The 27,119-nt window shown below is 35.0% G+C and overlaps 1 protein-coding gene and 1 non-coding gene across 4 annotated transcripts; one reads left to right on the top strand and one right to left on the bottom strand.

The window, feature by feature from the left end:
- Positions 1–27,043, bottom strand: LOC138694509 (deoxyribonuclease TATDN1). Of its 3 annotated transcripts, none has more exons than XM_069818295.1 (7): positions 26,912–27,043; positions 18,188–18,367; positions 15,972–16,161; positions 10,748–10,951; positions 3,757–3,960; positions 3,556–3,661; positions 1–367 (listed from the first exon to the last, which is right to left on the bottom strand). In XM_069818295.1, the coding sequence occupies exons 1-6, from the start codon at positions 26,934–26,936 to the stop codon at positions 3,565–3,567; spliced, it is 900 nt and encodes a 299-aa protein (XP_069674396.1). In that variant the 5' UTR covers positions 26,937–27,043; the 3' UTR covers positions 1–367; positions 3,556–3,564. The 3 variants fall into 3 exon arrangements, with proteins under 3 accessions (XP_069674396.1, XP_069674397.1, XP_069674395.1); XM_069818296.1 differs by lacking the exon at positions 26,912–27,043 and adding an exon at positions 26,761–26,893; XM_069818294.1 differs by lacking the exon at positions 26,912–27,043 and adding an exon at positions 22,179–22,815.
- On the top strand, positions 2,632–2,703 carry TRNAY-AUA (transfer RNA tyrosine (anticodon AUA)). The gene has a single exon. It is a non-coding gene; the product is annotated as a tRNA-Tyr (tRNA).
- Positions 27,044–27,119: the final 76 nt, after the last annotated feature.

The raw sequence follows: 27,119 nt of genomic DNA, 5'->3' as shown, positions 1-27,119 counted from the left end.
TAGGTTGGAAAAGTTGTCATTTTACCTAATAATCAATCACAGGAAAAATCAGAGCCCTAGATTAAATTTTCACTGGGACACAATGGTTTCGAAGTTTTATGAAAATCATTAAAAACAATTAAATGAATGGCATTTTGTATTATAAAATGTAAATCGTTCATATGATATAAATCCATAGATGACAGCAGATACTTTCAAACTGATAACACAGTACAAAGTCCGTTGGGATAAGTAGAGGGTTGGAAGGGATGAAAGTAAGGAACTGTTGTCACTCTGCTTCCTGTCATCAGGCCTCCTGCTGCTTTCCGTCAGTTGCACTTGAGCTGTAGCTTGTAGTGGATTGCGGTGTGATGCTTCATGACGAAGTCTACAGTAAAAACAAGAAAGAAGACATTTATCAGAACAGAACATGTTTTTGGAAATCCAAATGAATTTGATAATAAGATGCTCAAGACCTATCGAGATATAATGAGGGATTATCTCTTCACGCACATAAAATTAAAAGGCAAAGGCAGTAAAGGACCTATAGTGCAAGTAATTGCAGAAAAAGTTTCAAATAATGTGGTGTGTATAAATATGCATTGGGCCCTGCCATTTCCATGACAACAATAACAGGGGTGGTAGTAAATTACCATCATTATGTGAAGAATGTATTTAAAGCAGGAGAGAGCAGAAAATCTAATGAACCTAAATTGGACGATATGAGATGTAACAGTGCAAGGTTATTTGATATTGCAACATGCAAATGCCTTAAATTTACAAGCTGTAAAGGTGAAAGATCAAGAAAAATATCTGAAAAGAAAAAAAAATCCTGACAGCAGAGGGCATGTAGAAAAATGGTAGTTGGAAGTTTAAATATTCTAAATATGCAAAAGCAAGAGGAAAGGAGACACAGAAAACGTAAACTGGAAGAAGAACCACTGTCTACTTCTACAGGAGATGTCATACAAGGGGGCAGTCCATTAGGAGAAAACAATTCTTCAAATTCAGAATTCACCTGGAAATATCTGCTGGAATCTACACCAAGACCTACAAAACGGAAATGCACCAACAGATGAGAATTCTCTGCCAACAATTTAAGAATTTACAGCTAAAACAAGTGTATGTATCAGAAAAGTGGTAGCAATTGTGTCTGCAGTCTCTAAAGATGACGAAAGCAAATTAATAGATCAAATTCAACGAGAAGTGAAGAAAAATAGCAGTGCTGCGCATAAATAGATACTGCAGAAAAAAATTTTCCCAAGCCATTTATTTCGATGATAAGAAAGAAAAAACATAAAAAAAGTCATAGAGAAACCAAACTGGAAGAGCAGTATGTCCTAGCCAAAGAACCAGACAGTAAATGTATCGGTCATGCTTCACTTTCTGAGTTACTATGCAAAAAATATTTTTCCACAATCCATAAAATGTTGATAAAAGAAACAAGTGGATCTTTCATAGTTAATTGCCATGAGATGTGATGGTACAAATACTAACGTCAGTTTAAGAAAAAACATATCACTTCTCGAAAATAATGTTGCAAAACCTATGCAATGGTGTATTTGTCTCTTACATTTCATTGACAGCTTTAAAAAAAAAAAAAAAAAAGTAGATGAGTGAAGAACTGATCCTTATGTATTTTTGGAGTCTAACAATAAATTACTGCAAGATTATGAAGGTCGCCCTGTTGTCAAATACAAACGAATTTTATCTGAATCGTGCCACTGATGTTCCTTCCTTTGTATGTGGCTGTGATGGGAGATATGCCTACATTCATTCTACATCCCAAGATTCATAAAAGGAAACAATTACCTGAATATGAGACAAAAGTTGAGTTATTTTCTAGACAAAAAAAAAAAGTAGTAACAGGAAGCAAGACAGTGGGTAGGTAGGGGGGCGAAAGTCAATAGCAGCCACCTCTTTATGATGAGTTATGGGTTGTTACAGCCCACTTAATATTAAAGTTATTGTGTTCAATTTTTTTTATTATTATCACCTAATATTTAAATTTTTGTATCCATCTAACTTAATATATGCAAATTGAATTAATATTATGGTCTGTACCAAACAAAGAGCTGTCAAGTAATTCAGACATATCTTAGATAAAATTCAGAAAACTTTAAGGCCAACATGCCCCAGCTAAAAATCGTCCGTTGAGGTATATTCGAAACCATAAAATAACTTTTTAGACCCTCACTTTTTTTTTAATTCCTAAAAAAATATTACCCCCTATTCCAAAATGATGGAAATGTCAACTGTCACGAAACATAAATGTACAGTTTTATCAATAAATTATCATATATATTATTATAACGTACCGAAGTACATATGATATTTCCATGCAGATATTCTGCGTTATCATACGATGAAAGAGTGATGATAACGCAGAATATCTGCATGGAAATATCATATGTACTTCGGTACATTATAATAATATAAATGATATGCGAAAATTACTTCGTGATTTAAGACGGCGCCTATTCCGTCGGATCCCGGCCAACTAGTCATTCATTACGAGTGCACCTCAACACAAGTGTGGACTTCGGTCCTAGGTTCATAGATATCTATGACGTAGTGCAGAGGGCGGCCACTAGAGGGAACCCAACAGTTGGAACTTAAAACTGAGATGATTCTTCCGACGCCGGGGTGGAATCCAGTGTGGCTTAGTGGATAAAGCGTCAGCACATAGAGCTGAAAACCCGGGTTCAAATCCCGGCACCGGAGAGAATTTTTCTCCGTTCCATCACTCTTTCATCGAATAAATTACCAGTTGAATGTATGTTATGTTGTGTCTTAAAGTACACTATAAACTAATTTTTAACGTTTCTTAAAATCGAAAGTATGTATTAATTGAGATTTAGAAATATGCAAATATTTTTTGTAAAGTAGCCGACTGTGAAATTGTAATAATACCTGTTATATATAGCTTCTGTGATTGTGTGTTTGTTACAACCTTCATTAGCCCAGTTTTTACGGAACTTAATTTATTAACTCTGTTAACAATATCAAATTACATCTGTTCATTTAGAAAAGTTGTAATGTTAGTGGCAGTCAGTTTACCTCTGTTCTATAGCTTGATTGGAATAAGTGATATTTATTACTATCAATTTTATTTTAAAACCTCTGTTCTCTCATCTGTGCTAACATTTGATGCTGTTGCAAAAATTTAAAGGGTTACTTACAATTTTATTATGAATATATGAGAAGATTGTCCTTCTGTAACTTTTGTCATTAAGTAATCTTTCTGATATAATTATGTTAGCATATCATTATCCACCTAGTTTAGTGTCGAGCTCTATCTCCATGCCCCCAATGTGCCTTCAGGGTGCCTTTTATTATTAAAAAAAGAGGTTACATTTGATTCTCCCAATGAGAATGCTGGAATTCTATATACAGATGTATTTGATTAAATTAAACTCATTCCAGAGATATAGAAAAAGTAGTGGAAATCTATATTAAATTTAAGACTTCGTTTTCAAAATAAAAATCATATGCACATTATCATTACTACTACAAATGTGAAGAATTTAAGTCAGTTTTTTTTTTTTTTTAAGCTTTTAGAGTATATGTATTTACCTAAGACAATTACTCAAAAAATAACTTGTTTGTATTTTGGTAAATAGTGTTACACAATGTTTCTACATCTTCTTCCTTTACACCTGCAACAATTTCCAAGATTTGCCTGCAAGAAAAAAGCACAATACATGTATATTCTATGTCATATATTACTTAACAGTGTAAATATCTGTGCCACATACATATTTCTCTAAAACTTACACTATATTTGCTGGTTCATTTCTGCCTTTTACCATCATGTTTTCTTTATACTTTTCTTTCTTGGAGGATGGAAATGTAGTCTTCACGAATTTGGCACCTGCATGTGTCGGACGCACTTGACACCATGGGCAGTCTGTTTCCAACACCAAGCGTTCACTTGGAATCTTTGCAACAACTCTAAGATTATCTTCAGTTTTAAGTGAGCTGTTAAAGAAAATTGAGTTTTTATTATAGCATCATACAAATCATGCTTTTAATAATTAATGTTAGAATCTTATACTAACTAAATTTCTTTTTCTAAGTACCTCTTAATTTCACAAAAAAAATTTGATTACAGGTACAGTAAAATCCCTCGTAATTGGCACCCAAATAACCGGCAATACCAAAACAACGGACTTCTGGCTGGGTCAAAAAAAAAAAAAAAGAAGTTTAAATCTGCCACATTGCCACAGTCTGGGCTGTCAGTTTTGCCACATTAGGAAGTTTGCACGAACTTTCATTTTCAGTGAATATTCGAATCTAAAATTAGTGTATTATTTGTGTTGTGTGATGTGTTTTAATAATGAAACTCCACACAGTTTTTATGTTTATTCAGTTATGAGCAGAGCAAGTGATGGAGAAATAAGCTTCACATGGCTACAGTTTCACATTTGGCACTATGAAATACGAACTTTTTTTTTTTGTATATACTGGTATTTATTCAATTATATAGCAAAATCTCATATTAGGAACTAGCCTGGTCCCTTTGATGCCGGATAAGAGGGAATCTACTGTACTTTGTAAGTGATAGGTCATAGTGTATTCATAACATAAAATATAAATCATTTATAGTAGTGATCACTGTTTTGGAACCTTTAAATATTGCAGTCCTGAAGGTCTGTCTCTCACTTTTAAAATGTGTTTCATTCTCAGCCTCCTCATACCACAGTTTCAAGCCTAGCAGCAAGTGAAATTTCATTTGTTGGGGTATATGGCAATCATGATCTTAACAATATACAGTGAGTCCCTGCAAATGTTCCTGGTGTTTCTTTTGGTCAACCAACAGTAGGTCTCTCCACTACAGTTCCTACTTGCACCCACATATTCAAGGCACTTCGTCAGATTAAAAATGAAGTACTATGTTATATTAACAACATTTGGTACTCCATTTCCACAGAGTAGCTACTGGAAGTGTTGCCCATCTTGTGTGGTACTTAATTCACATCACATCATTCACAGAGCCTGTTTTATTAAAACTATTCACTAAATTTAGTATTGTTTTTCTACATGGAACTGGGCAGCCAGAAAATTAACGTGTGAAGTTTACCCTTGTTCTGCCACATGATTTCTTTTTCCGTATGTACATTTTCAAAATGTGTTTTTATGCACTACATATGTAACCATTACAAAACAGAACACAACGTAATAAACTGTATTTATTCCTCGCTGAGTCACTGCGTGTGTTTATTGCCGCTTGTCAAGGACAGACTACAGATTGACACGACTCATTTCAGGGAATCAAAATTCACCAACCATGCAGCTTTTATGTGGTGATCTCTATCTCTTTTCCTCTTATTTCTTCTCTAATGGCACATAAAAAAAAAAGTTGATATCTGAAAGTAACCTAAACACAAGTCAGGAGTGAAATAAACTAAGCATTGGGGGATTCACCAGCCATGCAGATAATGGGAGACGAACTCATGAGAATAGTTAAAACAGTATCTTTAGTGGTTAGTCATAAGACAAGGATGTCCAATTTTGAACACTTATGTACCATGTTATATTAATAAATTTAATAAGTTTTAGTTTTAATCTGGCAAAGTGCCATAAGTTTGCAGATGTAAGCAGAGGTGGTAGTGGTGGGGGACCTGCTTCTGGTTGGTAAACGGAAGCACTGGGAATGTTTACTGAAATTCAGTGTATAAATTAGGTTCAGACTGACCAGTGTGTCCCACGCTGTAGCATCGCGGCCTAGGCATCATGTCTAGGACTTGCAATATGGAATGTGTGCTGGTTTGAGTCCTAACAGAGAAGGAATTTTCAGCCAGCATGTGGGAGTGGTGCCCACCTAGCATCGTGATGGATAGGTTTCGAAAACCAGTTATATTGGCTAGGGGGAGGAGGGGAGATCATCGTGATGACCACATTATCTCTCTGTTGTGGTTGGCTGATTGTTCACCTCTGCTGAGGCATGTGGACGCGAGGCTAGCAGCCATCTGGTCGGTCTTGGCCCTTGATGGGCTGTCCATGTCGTGGATTGATTGCCCAATAAGTGTATTATCTATTATCTGTGCATTTCGAATTGGCGGCTCAAGGTCAAGCAATGGACTGCATTTGCCATGTGAGCTTACCCCAATCTTGGGCCATTCTCCTCAAATAAAGTCAGCTGTGACAGCCGGAATTACCAGTGCTTCAGTTCACAGTTTTTACTCGTGCATGGTTTATACTTTTGTACGTGACCTTGATCTGCCAGTTCGAAATGCACAGATAATAATGTAGCTGTGGTATGACAGAGAATTTTGTCACCTCACAATAGTGATGAGTAGTTCACGAATGATTTGTTCAGATCGAACTAAATATGAAGTGAACTAAATGAACTAGTTTGAAATTTCTGTGGAAGTAGTTAGCAAACTACGAGTAGATGAGATGCTTCAAAGTCATAGGATCAAACGAATTAGTATGGAGTTGAAAATGCAGCAATGCAGTGTGTGAAGCTCTTACTATCATGACAGTAGTGCAGGTGATGAGAATCATGTCTCTGAATCTGACTGACTGAAGGAGAATCTCAGCCCACACTCACAAATGGTGATAAAGCTATCTATAGATTGTATAGCTTAGTTTACAATATGCGGTCTCTGTGAGAATACAGAAAGTTTTAGAGACTAAATTTTAATGCTACATAATAAATTAATGTAAAGAATACAAATTTAAGGAGTGATAAATTGAAGAAAACATACATTGTAGGACTATTATTTTTCTTGAAAATTCATTATAAAATGTAGATTTACAACTCAGTAATGGCCCTGATTACATTGTATGGTATGGAGAGCTTTGCATTACAGGACAAACACATGAGTAAGATTACTGCTATGGAAATGAAATTTGTAAGGAGAGTAGTAGGAAAAACCAGAAGAGATAGAATCAGAAATGAAAGAATCCGAGAAGAGGCTGGACAGAGGAAAGCTATGAGCATGGTAGTGGAGGAACGCCAATTGAAGTGGTATGGCCATGTCAAAATAATGGGAGAGGAAAGGAAAGCAAAACAGATCTTTGAAATGCAAGTGGAAGGAAGATATGTAAGAGGAAGACTATGTATAACATGGGAGGATAGAATTGAGAGAATTGGACAGAAACGTGGAAAGACAGTGGGAGAAATGAAGAGAGTGAGTAGTAATAGACAGGAGTGGCAGAGATGGATAGACCGAGGTTACCCCGACGCTTGACACCATAAGGGATGGAAGAAGAAGAAGAATTCATTATAAAATCACATTTTCATGTTAACTATAATGTTCTCCATACTACAGCCGCAAACACTTGTCTTTAATTTGTTGAAGTAAATAGAAGGAGTCAGGATTCATACATTACAATACAATAATAATAATAATGGCTTTATTTAACCTGGCAATATACATTATGTTAATGTCTACACTTAAAATCACGACGGTTAGCTGTCACATACATTCTCGTTAAATGTTATTTGAAATCCTCTTTGAAAACAATGTAATAGTTATAGTTTTCGAAATATAAAACTTACAACTTTAAAAGTGCTAAGACTGTTTAAAAGAAAGTATACCTTGTATGACAGATGGCACCAGTGTTGAAATGGTACCGTCCTTTGTACAAGATATATTTCGTTTCGAACAATTTTAAGACTTTAGTTTCTAAAAAAAGTTTTATATTTTATTTTATTTTATTTTAAAGAGTGCAAAATCAATCCCTGAGAATAATAACAGGAGTAAGGTCTCATCCTCTCGCTGTGATGCAATATTTTTCTTCAAGTACAAATTGAGAATCAGTCTCTCACCCTTATGAGAAGTTACGAAGGCTCCCTAATAATGATTACTGAAGAACTTATAAAAGAACATAAACTTAAAACCCAGTCTGGTTTCGTCTAAGATATCAGGAAGTTACAGATGAAATACAGTCTACAAACTTCAGATAAAACAGAGAAACTTCTACATCTAACACATTCACTCTCATTATCGGAAATCAGATGTGAAGATAATCTAGTACAGCACATAGCTGTCAAACACAATGTTGACTCTCAAACACTCGAAACCATACATACACAGTATCTCAATCCAGAGAGGTTCCACATACATAAGTATGGATCCCTCCTAGACAATAATGCCAATGCAGGAGCAGGAATATACAGCAGTATCTTTAGTTTTTATATTCCTCTCGGTCCACTAGCAAAACATTATGATGGAGAATTACAAGCAATAAACACAGCCCTTAAACAACTCATGAATCATATTACTTACAAATGGCTTTTAAGGAACCCTCAGGTTCATTGCCGCCCTCACATAAGCCCACCATCAATACCTATCCTGTGCAAGACCAATCCAGTCTCCATCATCATATCCCACCTTCCTCAAATCCATTTTAATATTATCCTACCATCTACGTCTCGGCCTCCCCAAAGGTCTTTTTCCCTCTGGTATCCCAACTAACACTCTATATACATTTCTGATTCGCCTGTACGTGCTACATGCCTTGCCCATCTCAAACGTCTGGATTTAATGTTCCTAATTATGTCAGGTGAAGAAAACAATGCATGCAGTTCTGTGTTGTGTAACTTTCTCCATTCTCCTGTAACTTCATCCCTCTTAGCCCCAAATATTTTCCTAAGAACCTTATTCTCAAACACCCTTAATCTCTGTTCCTCTCTCAAAGTGAGAGTCCAAATTTCACAACCATACAGAACAATCAGTAATATAACTGTTTCATAAATTCTAACTTTCAGATTTTTTGACAGCAGACTAGATGACAAAAGCTTCTCAACCAAATAATAACAAGCATTTCCCATATTTATTCTGCGTTTAATTTCCTTCTGAGTGTCATATTTGTTACTGTTGCTCCAAGATATTTGAATTTTTCAACCTCTTCAAAGGATAAATCTCCAATTTTTATGTTTTCATTTCGTACAATAATCATATACTTTGCTTTTCGGGATTTACTTCCAAACCTATTGCTTTACTTGTTTCATGTAAAATTCCCGTGTTTTCTCTTAACATATTCACGTCATCCGCATAGACAAGAAAGAATATTATATAAAGCTTCTCTCTTAACCAAGTCATATGCCTTTTTGAAATCTATGAATAACTGATGTACTGTACCCTTATACTCCCATTTTTTCTCCAATATCTGTCGAATACAAAAAATCTGATCAATAGTCGATCTATTATGCCTAAAACCGCACTGATGATCTCCAATAATTTCATGTGTGTATGGAGTTAATCTACTCAAAAGGATATTCGACAAAATTTTGTACTACGTCAACAAAAGTGATATTCCTCGAAAGTTACCACAGTTAGTCTTGTCCCCCTTCTTAAAAATAGGTACAATTGACAAATTAAAAAAGGGAGTAATACTCATGGATTCCAAGAAAGGACTACAAGCAATCAAATCACCACACCCTGAAAACTATAAAATAAGAGAGATATACACTCTAGCAAAAACACTCCAAGGCCTCTGTAAAGAATTGTAATCCAGTGCATAGCCGCACACTGTCAAATCGCAAGGAACAAAATTACTGACTTTCTTGCAAAAGAAAGAACGAACATTATACAAATTACCAACCATAACTTGTCTTTTCATAATGCGAAAATCTGGATCAGGCGTAAAGTCTATCAAGCTTGTAAAGCAAAGCATATTGAAGACAGCACAAACAAATCATGGAACATACTGTTGGAGGACAAATTTATCATTCCTGACTTACCTAGGAGGAAATCAGTGGCGCTTTTCGAGTTAACTACAGACCACGACTGTTTATGTTCACATCTACATAGAATTAACATATATCCTTCACCACATTGTACTCTCTGTAAGGATGCGAATTCCACAAAGACTAAAGAACATCTGCTGAAATGTCCAGTGATTAAGAAGATCCATGTTGACACACTCTCAGCTTACAAATTATTATTGAGATGCCCGTAGGAGAATGGAGGAAATCTAAGTTCCATAAGCATTGGCATCTACAACATATTTTATAACAAGTATTAAAGTGAATATCAAAGATACGTTTTTTTTTTTAGATCCATACTGTGTATGAATAATAAAGTTAGGATACTCGAACTCTACCACAAGGGTCCAGATTTCGGAACTTGAAACCTCATAGTGAACACAATAGTCAGTGAATGGATTTTCATGTCGTAAATTTCAGTCCATTGATTTTTCGAATGCCATTTCACTCATACATAATATTCTCCCTCCCTGTGATAGATGTTGTGGAGTAGCACTCTAAGAGGCTTTTAATAAGGGGCTCCATGTCTTCCTCTACTGACTCTTTCTCAATCTGAAGTTTTTTTGTTTTTTTTTTGTTTTGTGATGAATGTAAAGAATGAATAACTGTATAATCATATTTTTAAATACTACATTCTGGTTTCAATTCTTTACATAAAAAGATTAGGTATAGAATTACAAAATTTACAATAATTTGCACATTTTGTCTCAAATATTTTTATATTTCTCTGAATTCAAATATAATTCCAGAGATAATTACTGAATTCCACTACATGTCTAGTTGCATTAATTCTTATCATCTTTGACTTGTTTAGTGGGCTAATTTGAAAATTGACAAAGCAAATTAATTACATAGCTGCAAATCTTGAGCATAAGTATATTGAATGTACTAAATTGAATGTTACTGAATTAAATACCTTAATTGCATACCCTGACTCATGTTCCATGCATGTCTGCTTTATGCCAACAAGTCAAAACAAAGTTTTCATATCATCTTCATATACCAAGCATATATTTTCATTAATAAGTATTATGTGCTTTTACTTACCACCCGTTGATACCAATATAGTAGCCTAATTCAAGTATTGACATTGCATCTTCTTCAGAACCATCGAAGGAATGCACAACTCCTCCATGCAATAAATCCCTATTTCTTGACAAAATATTCAAGAAATCTGAAGCAGCATTTCGACAATGTAGAAACAGAGGTAATTTGATGGTTTCACATAGTGTCAGCTGTTCTTCGAAATATCTATCAATTGTGAAAGTTTGCATTAGTTATATCTCGAAAAAATTGAAGAGTGTGATCCCAAAATGCGTTCAGTCCATTTTTATGAAAGGACTGGGCTAGTTTTTGTATCCAGCAGACTATGGACTGAGTGAGTTTTCAAGTGACATGCACAATAACAACCTTTCAGACATGGATTGGCGTTTTTTGGAAGAAAACATGCTTCAAACATAATCATGTACGCGAGTTTTGGGATCACACTCTTCAATTATACCTAAATAAAATATTTATAAATATGTTTAAGATTTGTAAATATTAATTCTGCAAAATGTAATCTTTTATCAAAATATGCATTACAACAAACATTCTATTAAATAAGTTAATGCCTCAAAGAAATTATATTGGGACAAAACTTTCTACTAAGTTAATCACTTGCAATACACAGATATTCACAACTATTCAGAGACACATGGGCGCACAATTTGTTTGCTTTTAGGCGTTCTGTATTTATGCTTATTGAGTATGCAACTGGCAATTGGGATTGGAACACACTAGGTTGAGATGCTTACATTTTGTTATCTCAGTAATGTTAAAAATGAACGAAGATGCATTAAAGTGGCATCAGTAAGAGAATGACTCTGACAGCTCTTTGAGAGTGGGGGAGAAAGGATTCCATACCTTGACCTGCCTACTTCATTACCGGATCTTGTTTATGTTGCCATGGTTACGCCCTAGCTTTGTCTCATTTCTACAAACAGAAGCTCGTCTGTAGCTGCATTTTGATTTGCAACAGGCCATGATTGTTTGGCCAATTGGAATATATCAGTCCCCTAACTGCCCATTGTGCAACTCAAACCAAGAAATGGATTCGGAACACCTCAAAATCTGTGCTTCAGTGGCTGACCATGATAATATCTTTGAAAAATATTGGAGTGCAAGAGGTCAAATGATTTTATTGTCAAACGCTTGGCATTAGAAAACAACAACAACAAACTGAAGCATGTGCTTAGTCAGCTTTGCTTACTCGGAATACATAAAGGAATCTATGTGTTGTCTTTGTCTACTGAATATTCTAATTATATAGTGCAAACTAGCTGACAAGTGCATTTGAAGGTAATAGTGAAATGGATAATTTTAGTGTAAGATCCCAGGATTTTATAATAGTTTTAAGTTTTAACATTAATGTCGTGCAATTGGTATACAGTGTGGATGTGTAAATGGCCACATATAGTTCAGAGAAGAAACCTGGCAGAGGTGCCACTCTCAAAGGTCAGACTCGCAAACTCATGTACATATTTTGAAGAAGAAAAATGGTGGACCAAATGTATCAGTTCCCAAAGTAATAGAGAAGGTTGCAGTGGCTCCGAATATCAGACGAACTATTGTTAAAAAAATTAAAAAATAGAAGTGTTCCAATAATATTAATGGACCCTCAATGGTATATGTCACTACAGGTAAGACAAGACCTAAAGAGAAAGTAAAGAGGAAGCTACATGGTTTTCATGAAGTTGCTATATGTTGTCAGTGTATTTATGAGTATTACACACGAAGAAATATTCTACATGGAAAAGGCTGCATAGTTGACACAAACAAAACATTACACTAAATAATGTGAAGTGTGTGTTCATAAAGCAGCTTTTTTTGGGGGGGGGGGGCTAACACCGTGCATATTGGGGTATAGCCAATGCACCTCTACCTACATTTTTGACAATCAGAATCCTGTTTTGAGATTGGAGCCCCAATTAGGTCGAAATCTGTTTGTCTCGTATTATAGGCTGAAACACCACAAAAATGGAATAATGCCATGCACAGCATCAGCAACTAGGTTGGTAGCAGCAGCAGAAGAAGATCAGTATTACTAGTACCAAGAAAAATATTTAAATATTAGATATAAGAGTAGACAGTATAAAATTTCAGACAGTTGCACATAGCACTGACTAGTACCTGTTGGCAACACTATGGACAAATGTCAGAGTTGTTCTCTTACTGATTCCACTATAGTGGGTGTTGCCTATCTTGTGACAAAGATAAATAAAAAACAGAGAAAGAGTGTCTGCATCCAAACAGTGAGAAACATTTGCATGACAGTTTTTACATATTGCATCCTCAATTCCGCAAAAAAAAAAAAAAAAAAAAAAAGGACAAGTTCTTTAATTATTTTGGAATTAAAATCAAACACATGGAGCAAATGATGACGAAATAATATATCAGAATCATTAAAATTTGAAACTGCACACTACAAAATAATGTGGGCTCATGATACAAGTCAGCAACACACAGATCTAATACTGTAACATTTCAGTACTTAGCATAATTAAGGTGCGGCCATACGTCACTACTTTTGCAGTGCTGCAGTACGAAATACTATGCAATGCTCATACTGCGACATGTGAACAATAGTGCAACCTGAAAAGTAGCGGCTGCCAAACCAGCTGCTCACTACTATTCCATGCTGTATTCTGTGTGTGACATGTGAACAGGGTTCTCAGGATTGCTGCTGAAGGATTTTTTAAATTGTTTTTTTTTTTTTTTTTCCTTAACTTTTGCAGTGGTTGCAAACAGTGTTGCTACCCAAATGTGCCAATGATATTCGACGTGATGAAAATATATGATTTGTAAGTTATTAAATGTACAGTACAATCAAAGTATATTTGCTGATGATATAATTCATTTTTTTACTTTTCTGTAGCATAGTTTCAAACAAGAATATTGCTTACGAGAATATGCTATTGGTTATCATTGAAGTATATAGGCGTTTTACTAATAGCTTTATAATAAAAATACGAGGGTGATTCGGAAAGTTAGTTTTGATCTCGTCTGTCACACGCAAAAGTGGTGGTAGCAGCGTCAGCTTTGTTATGCTATACAGCTTGGTTCAGTACACTCCCAGCAGCGTCATTGTGAGGTTGCATTCAACCGCTTCTCTCACAAAGACAGGCGTTTAAAATGTGTGGAGTAATTGAAGCTCCTGCCAAGTGTGAGGTATGTACAGTAATATGGTTCCTGTGGGCAAAACAATTAACAGCAGCGAGAATTCATCATGAGATTACTGCAGTGTACAGGAACATTATGAGTGAGAGTAATGTTAGACGTTGGTATTGTGAATTCCGAGAAGGACACATCCATGATGAAGAACGAAGTGGCCAACCATCTGTTGTGAACAATGAACTTGTTGCAAAGGTGGAAGATGTGATCCAACAAACTTGCCATTTCACAATTTCGGAGCTCTCTGAGCATTTTCCGTAAATCAGTTAGACTGTTCTTTATGAAGTGGTGACACAAAGGTTAGGCTATTGCAAATTTTGTGCACGGTGAATACCGGTACCGAAAGTTCTGTTTGAAGCCCAAAAAACCACAATGATGAGAGCAGCATTGACATTCATTCAATGCTACGAAAGTGAAGGTGACGGGTTTCTCCGTCAGATTGTCGCGGGAGATGAAACGTGAATTCGGTACATGAATGTTGAAACAAAACAACAGTCAATGGCATGAGGTCACACCAACTTTCCTACGAAACCACAAAAATGTCTCCAAACATTTTCAACCAAGAAGCTCATGAAGCTCATGACAACTGTCTTTTGGGACAAGAAAGGTATATTGTTGGTGGATTTCATGAAATGAGGCACAACAATAAACTCTGGCGTGTATTGTCAGATATTAACCAAACTGAGGAGAGCAATTCTGAACAAACGATGTGGCATGTTGAGTTCTGGGGTTGTTTTGTTCCATGACAATGCTCGGCCGCACACACTCAAACCATCCTTAACAGTTCCAGTAGGAGGTGTTTCATCATCCACTGTATAGTCCTGACTTGGCTCCGAGTAACTACTACTTGTTCCCAAACATGAAGAAATCGCTTGGATGCCAGCAGCTTCAAATGGATGAGGAGTTCAAGGATTGCGTCAATGGGTGGCTACAATCACAGATGGCTGATTTTTACAAAGAGGGAATTTCGAAGCTTGTGAAGCAGTACGATAAATGTCTGAATATAAATGGAAATTATGTTGAAAAGTAACTGAAAGATACACTTTCACTTGCATGTAATTAAGGTTCCCTCAATAAAGTGCTTTCTGAAAAAAAAATTACCAGAACTAACTTTCCGAATCATCCTCGCAATGTCAATTTCTGAATACAAATTAAAATATGGTTTATTTAACGATGCTCACAACTGCAGAGGTTATGTCAGCATCGCCAGTATGCCGGAATTTTGTCCCACAGGAGTTCTTTTACATGCCAGTAAATCTACTGACATGAGCCTGTCACATTTAAACACACTTAAATGTCATCGACCTGGGCCGAGATTTAACCCGCAACCTCGAGCATAGAAGGCCAGCGCTATACCAACTACGCTACCGAGGCCGACTTTTGAATACAAGTTAGGACAGAAAAATAAATAATGATCTATCTGAACCGAGAGAGTGCTTGTGAAATTTGAAAATGCTAATTCCCACAACAAAAACTAAAAGGTTTTAGCAGAAATTGCTAGTGCAATGCAAATTTCAGAAGACAATGTTAAGAACCAATACAAGAAAGAATGGTTAAAAATTAATAATCTTCCTAATACTCGCAAAAAGTTCGTATACAGTAAAATTAGGGCCTATTCAACCCCATGATAGTAGTTCTCAGGGATGGTAACTTCAGATCTGTATTTCTATTCTTTCTTTGTCCCGGCATCTTCTGCTTTTGTAGTTTAATGTTTTATTCTCAACTTTATAATTAAAAGAGCTGATAAGTAAGCTATCGCATGAGTGTCATAATCTGAAACTCTAATGCGAACATAACCACAAAAAATACTGAAGAATCAACACGAAGACAAAGCTGCAGATAAACTGCAGCTGCAAAAGTAGAGGCTTGTGTGTGAACAGACTCGCAACTTTTGCAGTGCTCGGGTTGCACAGCACGAAAAGTAACATACAGCACACTACTTCTGGCTTACGTGTGAACATGACACGCAACTTTTGCAGCTGCAGTAGAAAAGTTACACAGTGAAAGTAGCGACATGTGACAGTACTTTTAATTATTAATGATCACAGACATGTCATACTTGAGTTGTGTCTCTTTTGGGCAAAAATGCAGTCGGTCATAATCCAAGCCACATTCCCCTATGGCTACCACATTTGGTTGACCCTTGAGAATTAGATCTTCTAGAGATCGAAGGTAGGATGCTGGTTCTCCTGACTTCTCAAATTCTCCACATCTTGTAGGATGGCAGCCCACGGTGCTAAAGAGATTTTCTGTTATTGAAGGGATAAGTCTTAAAATTATTAATGTAGATAACACATAAAATTAAATACAAGAATTAGTATAACTATTATATAGTTAATAACATGCTCAACTTTTAAATTTTATCAATGAACTGAACATCTATTCTAACAAAATATGTCGACACCTGTAGCTGTAAAGGTTAATGAAATCAATCCTTTAATGAATATCATTTATTTGTACCTGAGTGCTACAATTGATCACCTGGTATTCTAAGCAGTTTTTCATCTAGTGATGTGGATTTTTCTTTATTAGCTCTTGTAGAGTCATAGTATTTTTGATTATATTCATTCCATCAATAGAGGTAGTTTTCACTGCGCTAGTTATTTGTTCTTAGTTGCAGGTTGGTAATACAAGATAACACTGACATTTGAAAGAGCGCACTGAGATTATCCTGATGGTGGGTAGTAACAGCAACAGAAAGGTAGCAACAGAGTTTAATCGAAGACATCTACATCAAAACCCAATTTCCCATACCATGTGTTAGCAAAATTCAAGGAGACGAGAAGTATGAACAGCATACCACACCCTGGACCACCAAGGACTGTTACAAACAAAGCAAACCATTGTGATATTTCAGCACACTTTGCTATGGTCTAAAAGAATCTCTGTGCCGAATATCTGCTGAAATTGGGGTCAGTAAAATGAGCATCCACTGTGGTAACAAGTTGGAGAAGTGGCACCCCTTCAAAATTGCAGATAGTGCAGAAATTAAGTGAAAGTGATCCAGATTGGTGTTTGCAGTTCTGCAAGTCAGTTTCATGACAAACTGACATGTTTTTATGTGTCCGACAAAATTAATCACCAGAACACACTATTGGTCCCCTGACAATTCTCACCGATTCAAGGACAGCAATGAGCAGAAAGGTGAACGTTTAGTGGTGTAGTGTGACTGATTGGTTCATTCTTTTTTTATGCAACTGTCAACAGAGAAAAATAGCTGTATATGCTAGAGACTGAGGTGTTTCTGAGTATCCTGAATTCAGAAGGAGAGTAACCAACCCGCTTTCAGGAGGATGGAGCTCCTGGTCATTATGCTACTGACATCAGATCTATCTGGACCAACAGTTTCCTCAAGCCTCTTGATTTTTATTTGTAGGATCATTTGAAGTCCTTTGTATATGCTGTAAGGATAACGTTACTTCATCATCTCAAACAAGAATCACAGCTGCTTGCAGGGAAGTAACACCTGACATTTTATGACGTGTCATGTAAATATGTATATACAGAAAAATGGTCAACACTTCGAACATATACTCTACAATTCAGTTTTCCCTATGGTGCAGAACATATGGGATACCTTGTATACTTACTCCACAAGAAGTGTAAGATAGTATGGGGAATTTCACTTTTTATTTTATGGTTAGATACCACAAACTTGGAATGTTCAAATTATAGCAAGCCTTTAAAGATGATGGCAATATAAAGATAGAGTAGGACTGAAGTACTTCATAAAGATCGTAAATAAGGACAAAAATCTTCAATTTGGATGATGAGAATGTTATACTTCTGTTATTATCTTTCTCATAGGAGAATTGCAATAGGTTAATTTCGTATATGTATATCTGTTTTTTTTTCCTCCCACAAGCGATCATAAAATTACATGTTAGAAATTTAAGATTTCCATTGACTATATCCACACTATTAAAAAGAGCACTGCTAGAATACTTTTAATATCATTTTTAGAGATATTAAATGACAATGAAAGCATATGTTTCTGTAATACAGATGAAAAGTTACTGGAGTAATTCACACAAAATTATATTTAAAGCTGTAACATTAAGTTGTATACGTAGGCCTACATAAGTGTACTTTCATATGTACATGAATAACGAAGTATGAATCTAATAATTATAAAATTGATTAGGCTTTGGATAATGAAGGATAACACTTCAAAACTAGTCAGCCAGGTAATTTCCTAAAAAGTTAACACAGTAAAGAAGTTGTAAAGTTAATCAGTAATAAATTATAAAATAAATAATAGAATTACCAACAAACCATGGGACTCTGCAAGATGAAGAGCTTCACGGCTATCTTCCAAACTTCCTCCTGTAATAATCATTTTTTGCATGCCAACACTCCAGGCTCGTTCAAGTATAGCTTGTACATCAGGTTCATGTCGCTTTATCCCATGATAAATTCCTTTATAGAGTGGATCTGTTAAATTAACCGCAATATCTACATGAAAGTAAAAACAAAGGTTATAATATTGCAATTAAAATTTACCAAAATGTTTGTTATTATACACTTTACCACTTTTCAAAGTATTACACACTTTGAAAATGAACATAATAATTTTAATATCTCATCCAGTAATAGATGTGAATTAATATGGTACAGTATAGCATTTATGATTTTTATTAGGAGGGAGGGTCAAATGAAACGGTGTTAATTGTAATCTCCAAAAATATATATTAAAAAAAATATATATATTAGTTACAGATTTCTGTATTCATTTCAAAATTTCTTCACACAAGAACTTTAATGTTCAAATAACGCTATTAGTTGAACAACTAGAACAGAGTTAGAGAGAGAGAGGAAGAAGGAGAATATGTACTTGCATGCATGCCATGCCATCTAATGTTAGTCTGAATATACAGAATGGAGGAGGAAGACTGCCATTCTTAAAAAAGCAATCATAACAGCAAAAAAGAACAGTTTTAATAAATTTATTGAAAATATTAATTACAGAACCGATAGCGCTAAAACATATAAATTTCTGAAGAATATTTCCAATACACAGGAAAATATTAGACAACCTATTATTCATAATAACAAAACACTAACAGATAGTAGAGATATAGCAAATGCAGTTAATAAACACTACTCAAACTCTCACAGATTACATCCCAATATCAAAAAAACCAACAAATTTATCAAAAGAGAATTACAAAAATATAATAAAAACAATATCACAAAACCTGAAATATTCCACCAAAATTTTACTTCCAAAGAATTAAGCATAGCTATACAAAATGTAAAAACCAAGAAATCTCCTGGTCCCGACAACATTCATTCAGAATTTTTTAAACATTTGGGGGAAAAAGCCAAGTCTGTACTTTTATCCATTTTCAATTTATCATGGAACACCTCAATTCCTGCAGCTTGGAAGAAAGCAATCATTGTACCAATTCACAAAAAAGGGAAACCTGCTCACGATGTTAATAGTTATTATCGACCAATAGCACTATTAAGCATGATAGCAAAAACTATGGAGTCAATGATCTCCAACAGATTAACCTGGTATTTAGAATCTCAAAATCTTTTATCACCAAGACAAGCTGGCTTTCGACAACTACACTCTACTAATGAACAAGTCATACACCTTGGCCAAGAAATAAAAGACAGTTTTAACAAAAAAGAAGATACCTTGGCAATATTTATTGACTTTCAATTAGCATATGACTCTGTTTAGAGAAATAAATTATTATTAAAACTCCAGAAATTAGGTATCTCCAGCAATATGTTCAGATGGATATCAGAATTCCTTAGTCAAAAATTCATTGCTACTAAATTCAATAGCTCACTTTCTAGTTACAGACAAACATATCGAGGTCTACCCCAGGGCGCTGTCCTCAGCACAACTTTATTCAATGACTTACTCTCTCTATTAGAGGAATCAAACATGAAAACAGCACTATTTGCAGATGATATAGTTTTGTGGACTTCCGGATCTTACAGACATAGAGACAAAATTCAAAATTCTGCTCTTAAAGCTCTAAATCAACTACATGAATGGAATACATCAAATTTGATGACACTCAATTTAAGCAAAAGTAACTACCAAATATTTTCACTTGGTAAAAAAGAAAGAGAATTCAATATCCAATACAATGGCCAATGCCTCCCTAGGACTTATGAATCCAAATATCTTGGAGTTATTTTCGACAGTAAGTTAACATGGAACAACCATTTGAAATATATTTCTGAAAAAGCTCGTAAAAGATTCTCCCTCCTGAAAAGACTAGCAGGAAAGAAATGGGGTTGCTCTAGAAATACTTTGAACACTACATACAAAATGTTTATACAGCCAGTGCTGACATACTGCGGAGAAATTTTAATTACTTCACCTTTCATAAACGAAATAGAACGTGTTCAAAACCAAGCTCTCAGACTCATCACTGGTGGAATCAAAACAACTCCAATAGATTCTATGAGATTCCTTACTAATATTAATAGCATCAAAATGATAATAGAAGAAAAAGCACTGATTCAATATGAAAAACTTATCAGATTACCAGGAAACAATTGGCATTCATAGGGTCCTCTCCATAGATTAAAACTCAAAAAAGTTTCATATCCATGGTTCAAGAATTAAAACAGAAAATCAACGTCCCGAATTTAAAAGAAAACTTACAAATTAAATCAAACCCTTTAACACTATTAAATATAGAGTATAATCTAAATTTAACAGAAGAAATACTGAAATCGGAAGTAAACACTGAAATAATAAAACAATTGTCTTTAGAGACAATTAATATTAGGTACCCTCCACAAAATTGGCTTCATTTATACACCGATGGATCCTTGATCTCCAGGGAACAAGGTGCAGGTGCAGGTGTTACGTGCTGTCTCTTCTCACTTTATAGATCTCTTGGATATGGAACAACAAGTTTTGATGGAGAAATCACTGCAATAAGTGAAAGTCTCAGAAATCTTCTCTGCCACATCAATAAATTTTAAAATGCAGTTATATTGTCAGACTCCAAAGCAGCTATTCTATCAATAGTCTCTAGACACACACCTTCAGCTCAAATAGCAGAAATAAATAAAATGCTCTCTCAACTAATAACACTCAATAAAAGAATTGTATTCCAATGGATACCATCCCATTGTGGAATCCTGGGAAACGAGAATGCGGATGCTTTAGCAAAGAAGGGCAGCACTGCTACTTACAGACCTGTTACTAAATCTACGTATTCCTCTGTGAAAAGATTTATTAAATCTACATACTTAGACTTCAACAAACAAAATTTGATAACACAATCTCAAGGGAAAAAATGGAACTCTCTGCATCATAGTCCACAGTTGATTCCCGATTTACCACGCAAATCGTCTGTAGCTGCATTTAGATTGGCAACAGGCCATGACTGTTTGGCCAAGCATCTGCATAGAATTGGAATATATCAGTCTCCTAACTCTCCATTGTGCAACTCAAATCAAGAAATGGATTCAGAACATCTCAAAATCTGTGCGTCAGTGGCTAACCATGACAATATTTTTGAAAAATATTGGAGTGCAAGAGGTCAAATGACTTAATTGTCAAATGCCTGGCATTAGAAAACAAGAACAACAACATATACAGAGTGGAAGTGAAATAGCCTTGCAGATTTCCAGAGCGAATAGCTCATATTGTATATAACAAAAATCTATATCATCGTACTGGTCGAAAGTTCATAGTTTTTTTTTTTTCAGAAAAAAATGTTGTTTCCTAAATGTTTAACAATCTCTTATTTGGTAACTATTGTGAGTAGGATCGTGATTTTTGTACATATCGATAGGAAATGTAATAAAGAATAATTTATCCCTCTGGTATATTTCAACAGCGTGCATGGATTTCGTGTAAATTTAAATTTAAAAACCCTTAAATTCAAGTCATTGCACAAAGCAAGAGAGAGGCAATGTCTTGGGAGATAGCAGCTTACGTATGAAGACTCACAGAATTCGATGACCTCTTACATTTGTATCACGAGTAGTGTGTATTAGCAACGACGTTGCTGAAACTTCAAACTTAATTTTCTAATTAATCAGGCATTTAATCACAAAACGTAAGATAGTTTTTCTATTCATTTACGTGTACACTACCGTCCCTTTCAATCTGCAAGATTATTTCACTTCCACCCTGTATACACACAATTGCCATATATACACACAATTGCCATTTGCTACTGTATTGTTATGTACAGACCCAAAAACAAAATCCAGGTGGTCCAAATTTTGTTTCTGTGTCTGTACCATATTAATTCAATGGAAAATTATTATAATATACCATATAAGGATAGTGGCTGGTGTGCATAAAATGACATCATGTAAGAAGATCTTCCAAAATTTAGAAATCTTGACCTTATCTTGTGAGTACATTCTTTCCCTAATTACGTTTTATATTAAAAACCAAGATACATTTAGTACTAATCCAAACATTCATAATATTAATCTTCTTCTTCTTCTTCCCTTCAAATATTAGGCCAAATGGCCTGTTACTATCTCACAGTTGAATTTTCAATCCAGCGCTTCTTTGGACGACCGAGAGATCTCTTCCCATTTGGATGATAGTGGAGCATGACTTTTGGGATTCTGTCTCTACGCATGCGACGCAGATGATTTATCCAGTTGTTCTGATAATGTTTTACGTGATTAATTACAGGTTCTAGTCGTAATTCATTCGAGGCTTATTGTGAGATTTGAAAGCAGTTATGAAATTACTGCCCAACGGGTTGCCGGTCCGAAAGGGTACAACTGGTGGGGTTCCCACCTATACAGCATTTCCTCTGTATATGATGTTGTGGTTATACTGCCAATACCCAGTCCCCAGAGCCTCATCTGTAAAAGCAGGTTGCACCACGGGCAGGTTGAGGATGGGATTTGGATACGAGAGGTTATAGAATGCACTTCACTATCCCTTGCAACCCTCATAATTTTAATACAAGACAAAAATCATATCTCCATCTGTTAGTTTAAGCTGTTATAGAAAAAGGCGTTCACTATTCTTGTCTTCAATGCCCTGCCTAATTACCTTACCTTAAAGATTTGAAGGGCCATGAAAAAACATTTAGAACCAGGGGCGTAGCGTCCATGGATGTAGTGGAAGCATTGCTTCCCCTTTTATTTTTAGAGGAAAGTTTTTTTATTTGTATACAGATGAGGTAACTGTTATTAGTTTCTTCCTACATTATTTTATCTCGTGTTTAAACAACATTTTGCCTTGCGATGAGTTTGAATTTGAACATGTCGGTGATGTGAGATGCTAGCTTCCAAATATACCTGCTTGTCACAATGGGTTGCTGGGGGAAAAAGGGGAGACAAAGAGATACAGAAATATTATGTTTTTTCTTTCTAAGAGTATGTAAGAAGCAATTTGTTTCCAGGTTGTTTTTGACGTTTCTTTGCTGTACTGACAATAACACATGCTACTGTTCGCAGCATAATACTGTGTAGCATTTCAAAATTTAAGTCACTATGATGTTATTAGTAATCACATATATGTTAATATTATAACTATAAAATATAACATGACTAGTAAGTGATGATAATGGTGATAATAATAATAATAATAATAATGATATTAATAGGCTTAACACATAATCACTAAAAACGAATAAGTGGTTCTTATGATTCTCTCTGCCCATTTGTGTACACTCATAGTGCCAAAGTTATTTAAATGATTTTACTCATTTTTTATGGGATATTTAAACTCTAAAAAAATCACATTTGGGCACATAACTTATGTTTTGCTCCATTTGCAGCATGGGAGAAGACATGTTTCATATATTATTAGAATGTCAAGAAACAGTCAATACAAGGAAAAAGTGGATAAATAATACATTTTTGAGTATGACTAGATATGTAGCATATAGCATACAAGAAAATATGTAATATAACTAATATAAGAGAGTTAAATAAATCAGGCAAATTTTTAATGATAGTGAAGATTTTTTTTTTAGTTGTGAAACTTGGCGTAGGTGATTAAAATTGTAAATTAAGGCAGATCTGGGGTAATATAGAATTGTAACAGGTCTGTCTTACAGATAGGCTATATTATAGATGAATAAATATATCATATCAAATTATGATTTAAAATATTCAAATAGGCTTTAAATAGGCACACTACAAGAAGATAGCAATGTTAGAATTAAGATGTTGAAAACTTAACTTGTGTATCTAATTAGACTACACAAATCTGATTTCATTATAGGTACTTTAGGAGGAGATAATAGTATCAGAATTAAAATATAGGAAGCTAACCTAAATTTAATTATATAAATTTGATTATACGTATTTTAAGTATCTTGGAGGAGAATAACAATCTTTGAATTAAAAGGGAATGCAGGGAATTTGAACAATCCCTATGAATGCGTGAAATGTGCTTGCTCAAGAAACTACTAAGATCTTGAATGTAGTACATATAGGCCTAATTAAGATGAATTATTTCAAAGTTCATTTATTTTTCCAATAATTATTTGTTGCAGGTTGCATCGACACACTGCCACTAAGGAACAACTCTTTGTTGCAGGTTGCATCAGCACACGTCTACTAAGGAGCAAAAGGCGTGTGGAGTATTACAGAAATGGTAACGAGCGTTTTTTCCAAACATATGTCCACATAAGATGTTCCATGTTAATAAAGAAAACTGAAATTACTCTGTTTTCCTAAATGTAGTTAAAATATTAATAAGATATATTGATTAATATTTCAATATATTAAGAACGTGTATCATAAAAATAATTAAAATATTACAATTGAATTGATATTATATTGCTTTTAGGTAACCTAGTAAGAAACTATATTTGTAACTATTAAATTACCGGTATCAGGAACCTTCATTTATATGTATTGAACATTGTAATGGATAGGCTATTTAATACACAATAATTAAAAATAAACGTATCAGTATCTAACTTTTAAACAAACCATTTAAAAACAATACACTGCATTGCAAGCGATAAGGTAAGACTGTTACCAGAATATTATCGTAAACATCTATGATTCTTAATTATAGACGTAAAATTATAGCTTTATTTTTAATGATTTTTAAGAATAATTATTATTAATAAATTAATTTTGACTGCTTTCTCTGTTTCAGAAGCCATGCTACACCACTATTCAGAACAGAATTAACCAAATTTCTACATAGTCCACTCACACCTTGTACACAATTGATAAATTCTTTATGCTTGTAAATTGAATTAATCTGCTTGCTATGTATTGCATATTTTTGTATAGTTCAAGTCAGGGTGCGAATTAAAATTTCTGATGAGGGGGGGATAGCATCCTAGAAGAGAATACCATACATAAAATTATTATTATCCTCATTTGATACTGCTTGTCTTGCGTTTTGATTATAATAATAATTATATCCATAAATAGGCTTAACACTGTGTTTCAAAATGAATATCGGGGTTTTAAGGCTTTGTAGTATTTATTACATTTAACATACAATTATAAATAATACATGAAATGAAAGAGCAACTCAACAGTTTTGTATGCACGCATGTGCATGCACTGTTTCCTCTGTCTGCCGTTAGAAAGCACATTGAACGAGTGAGAGAGTCTGTCATGCGTAGCCCCTAGAAATCTGTTCGAAAGGCTAGTCGTGAATTAACAATTCCAGCGACGTCTGTGAAGAATTTTAAGGAGATGCTTACAACTACGTCCGTATCGTTTGCAGTTGCTACAAGCTCTACATCGGTGCTGGACCCCAGAATCATTTCACCGGCATTATCACCTTCATTTCATTCAGACGCTAAATAACCTAGATGTTGATACAGCGTCGTAAAATAACCCAATAAAATAAAAATAAAATACAAGCTCTACAGACTACGGTTTACGTGCCAACTTTGCAACCGCAACGTTGCAGCATGACAATGAAGATTTTCTGAATCTTGTAGTCTTCAGTCATGGAATCGACATTTCACCTAAATGGCTGTGTGAACCAGAGAACTTTATTTGGCAGCAAAATGGCACGCCGCCTCACTGGCATATGAAAGTACGCGATTGGTTAAACGAAGTTGTACCCGACCGCTGAATTGGCCGAATGACAGTTTGTTTTGCATGGCCTCCACGTTCACCAGCGATTTTTACCTTTAGGAATTCATAAAGGATCGTGTGTATGTACCTCTGCTACTAGCTGACCTACCAGATTTAAGACGAAGATTGAAGCAGTTGCTGCAACAATTACTCCAGGCACACTGATCAAGGTTTGAGAAGAACTCGCTCATCGACTCAATGTGTGCCATGTGACGAATGGTGCTCACTTGTAGCAAAACTGAGTTGCTCCTTCATTTGGTGTATTATTTATAATTGTACGTTAAATGTAATAAATACTGCAAAGCGTTAAAACCCCGATATTCATTTTGAAACACTCGGTATATTAATATATTTTACACTTACTTTATAAATTATACTCGTATTAAAACAATTATATTTTGTGAGGGGGATAGAAGTTATCCCTGGCAGGGATGTTAATATGAATTTATGAGAGGGGGATAACTTTTCAACGGGGGGCGGGAATCCCTCCATCCCACCCCGTTAATTCGCACCCTGGTTCTAGTGATGAGATGCTTAAGCTTATAAATTGACTTCGTCTGCTTGCTGTGTATTATATATTTCTGTATAGTTCAACTGCTTGCTATGTATTATAGGCCTATATTCTTTTGTATAGTTAGACTCTTCCTATGGAGCAATCAGCGCAGCTCAGCCGGCAGACGCGCTTCCCTGTTGCTCCGCAGTTACTCTCGAGCCGGGCTTGTGTTAGATTCCCGCTTGGATTGATCATGGTTGGGTTTTTTTTTACCGAGGTTTTCCCCAACGGTAAGGCAAATGTCAGGTAATATATGACGAATCCACGGCCTCACCTCATCCCACCATGAAATTGTGTAACTCTTGACTTGTTCCACATCTTAAAGCTTCAATACTAATGTAAAAATCTATGAAATGAAATTGGCGTATTCAAACCATAACGCCATAACTATTCAACATATGAAAAATATCAAGATCTAGCAATACCTATAAATTTTCGTGTAGCTGTCATTTTTATTTTCTTTAACACGCTCACACAAAATTGTCAACACACATTCCTACAGCATGTTGTCTGCTTGTTGCCAACCACATGCTTTGAAATTTCTGTAGTGTTGCTCTGTTTTCTCCTAGAAATTACTAAATCTCCCGTAAAAATAAAAAATACCGTACCGGTATAATTATTTTTAACTCAAAT

This window comes from Periplaneta americana, chromosome 2, assembly GCF_040183065.1.
Source record: "Periplaneta americana isolate PAMFEO1 chromosome 2, P.americana_PAMFEO1_priV1, whole genome shotgun sequence".
NCBI classification, from domain to species: Eukaryota; Metazoa; Arthropoda; class Insecta; order Blattodea; family Blattidae; genus Periplaneta; species Periplaneta americana.
This window is presented reverse-complemented; position numbering and strand designations above follow the sequence as displayed.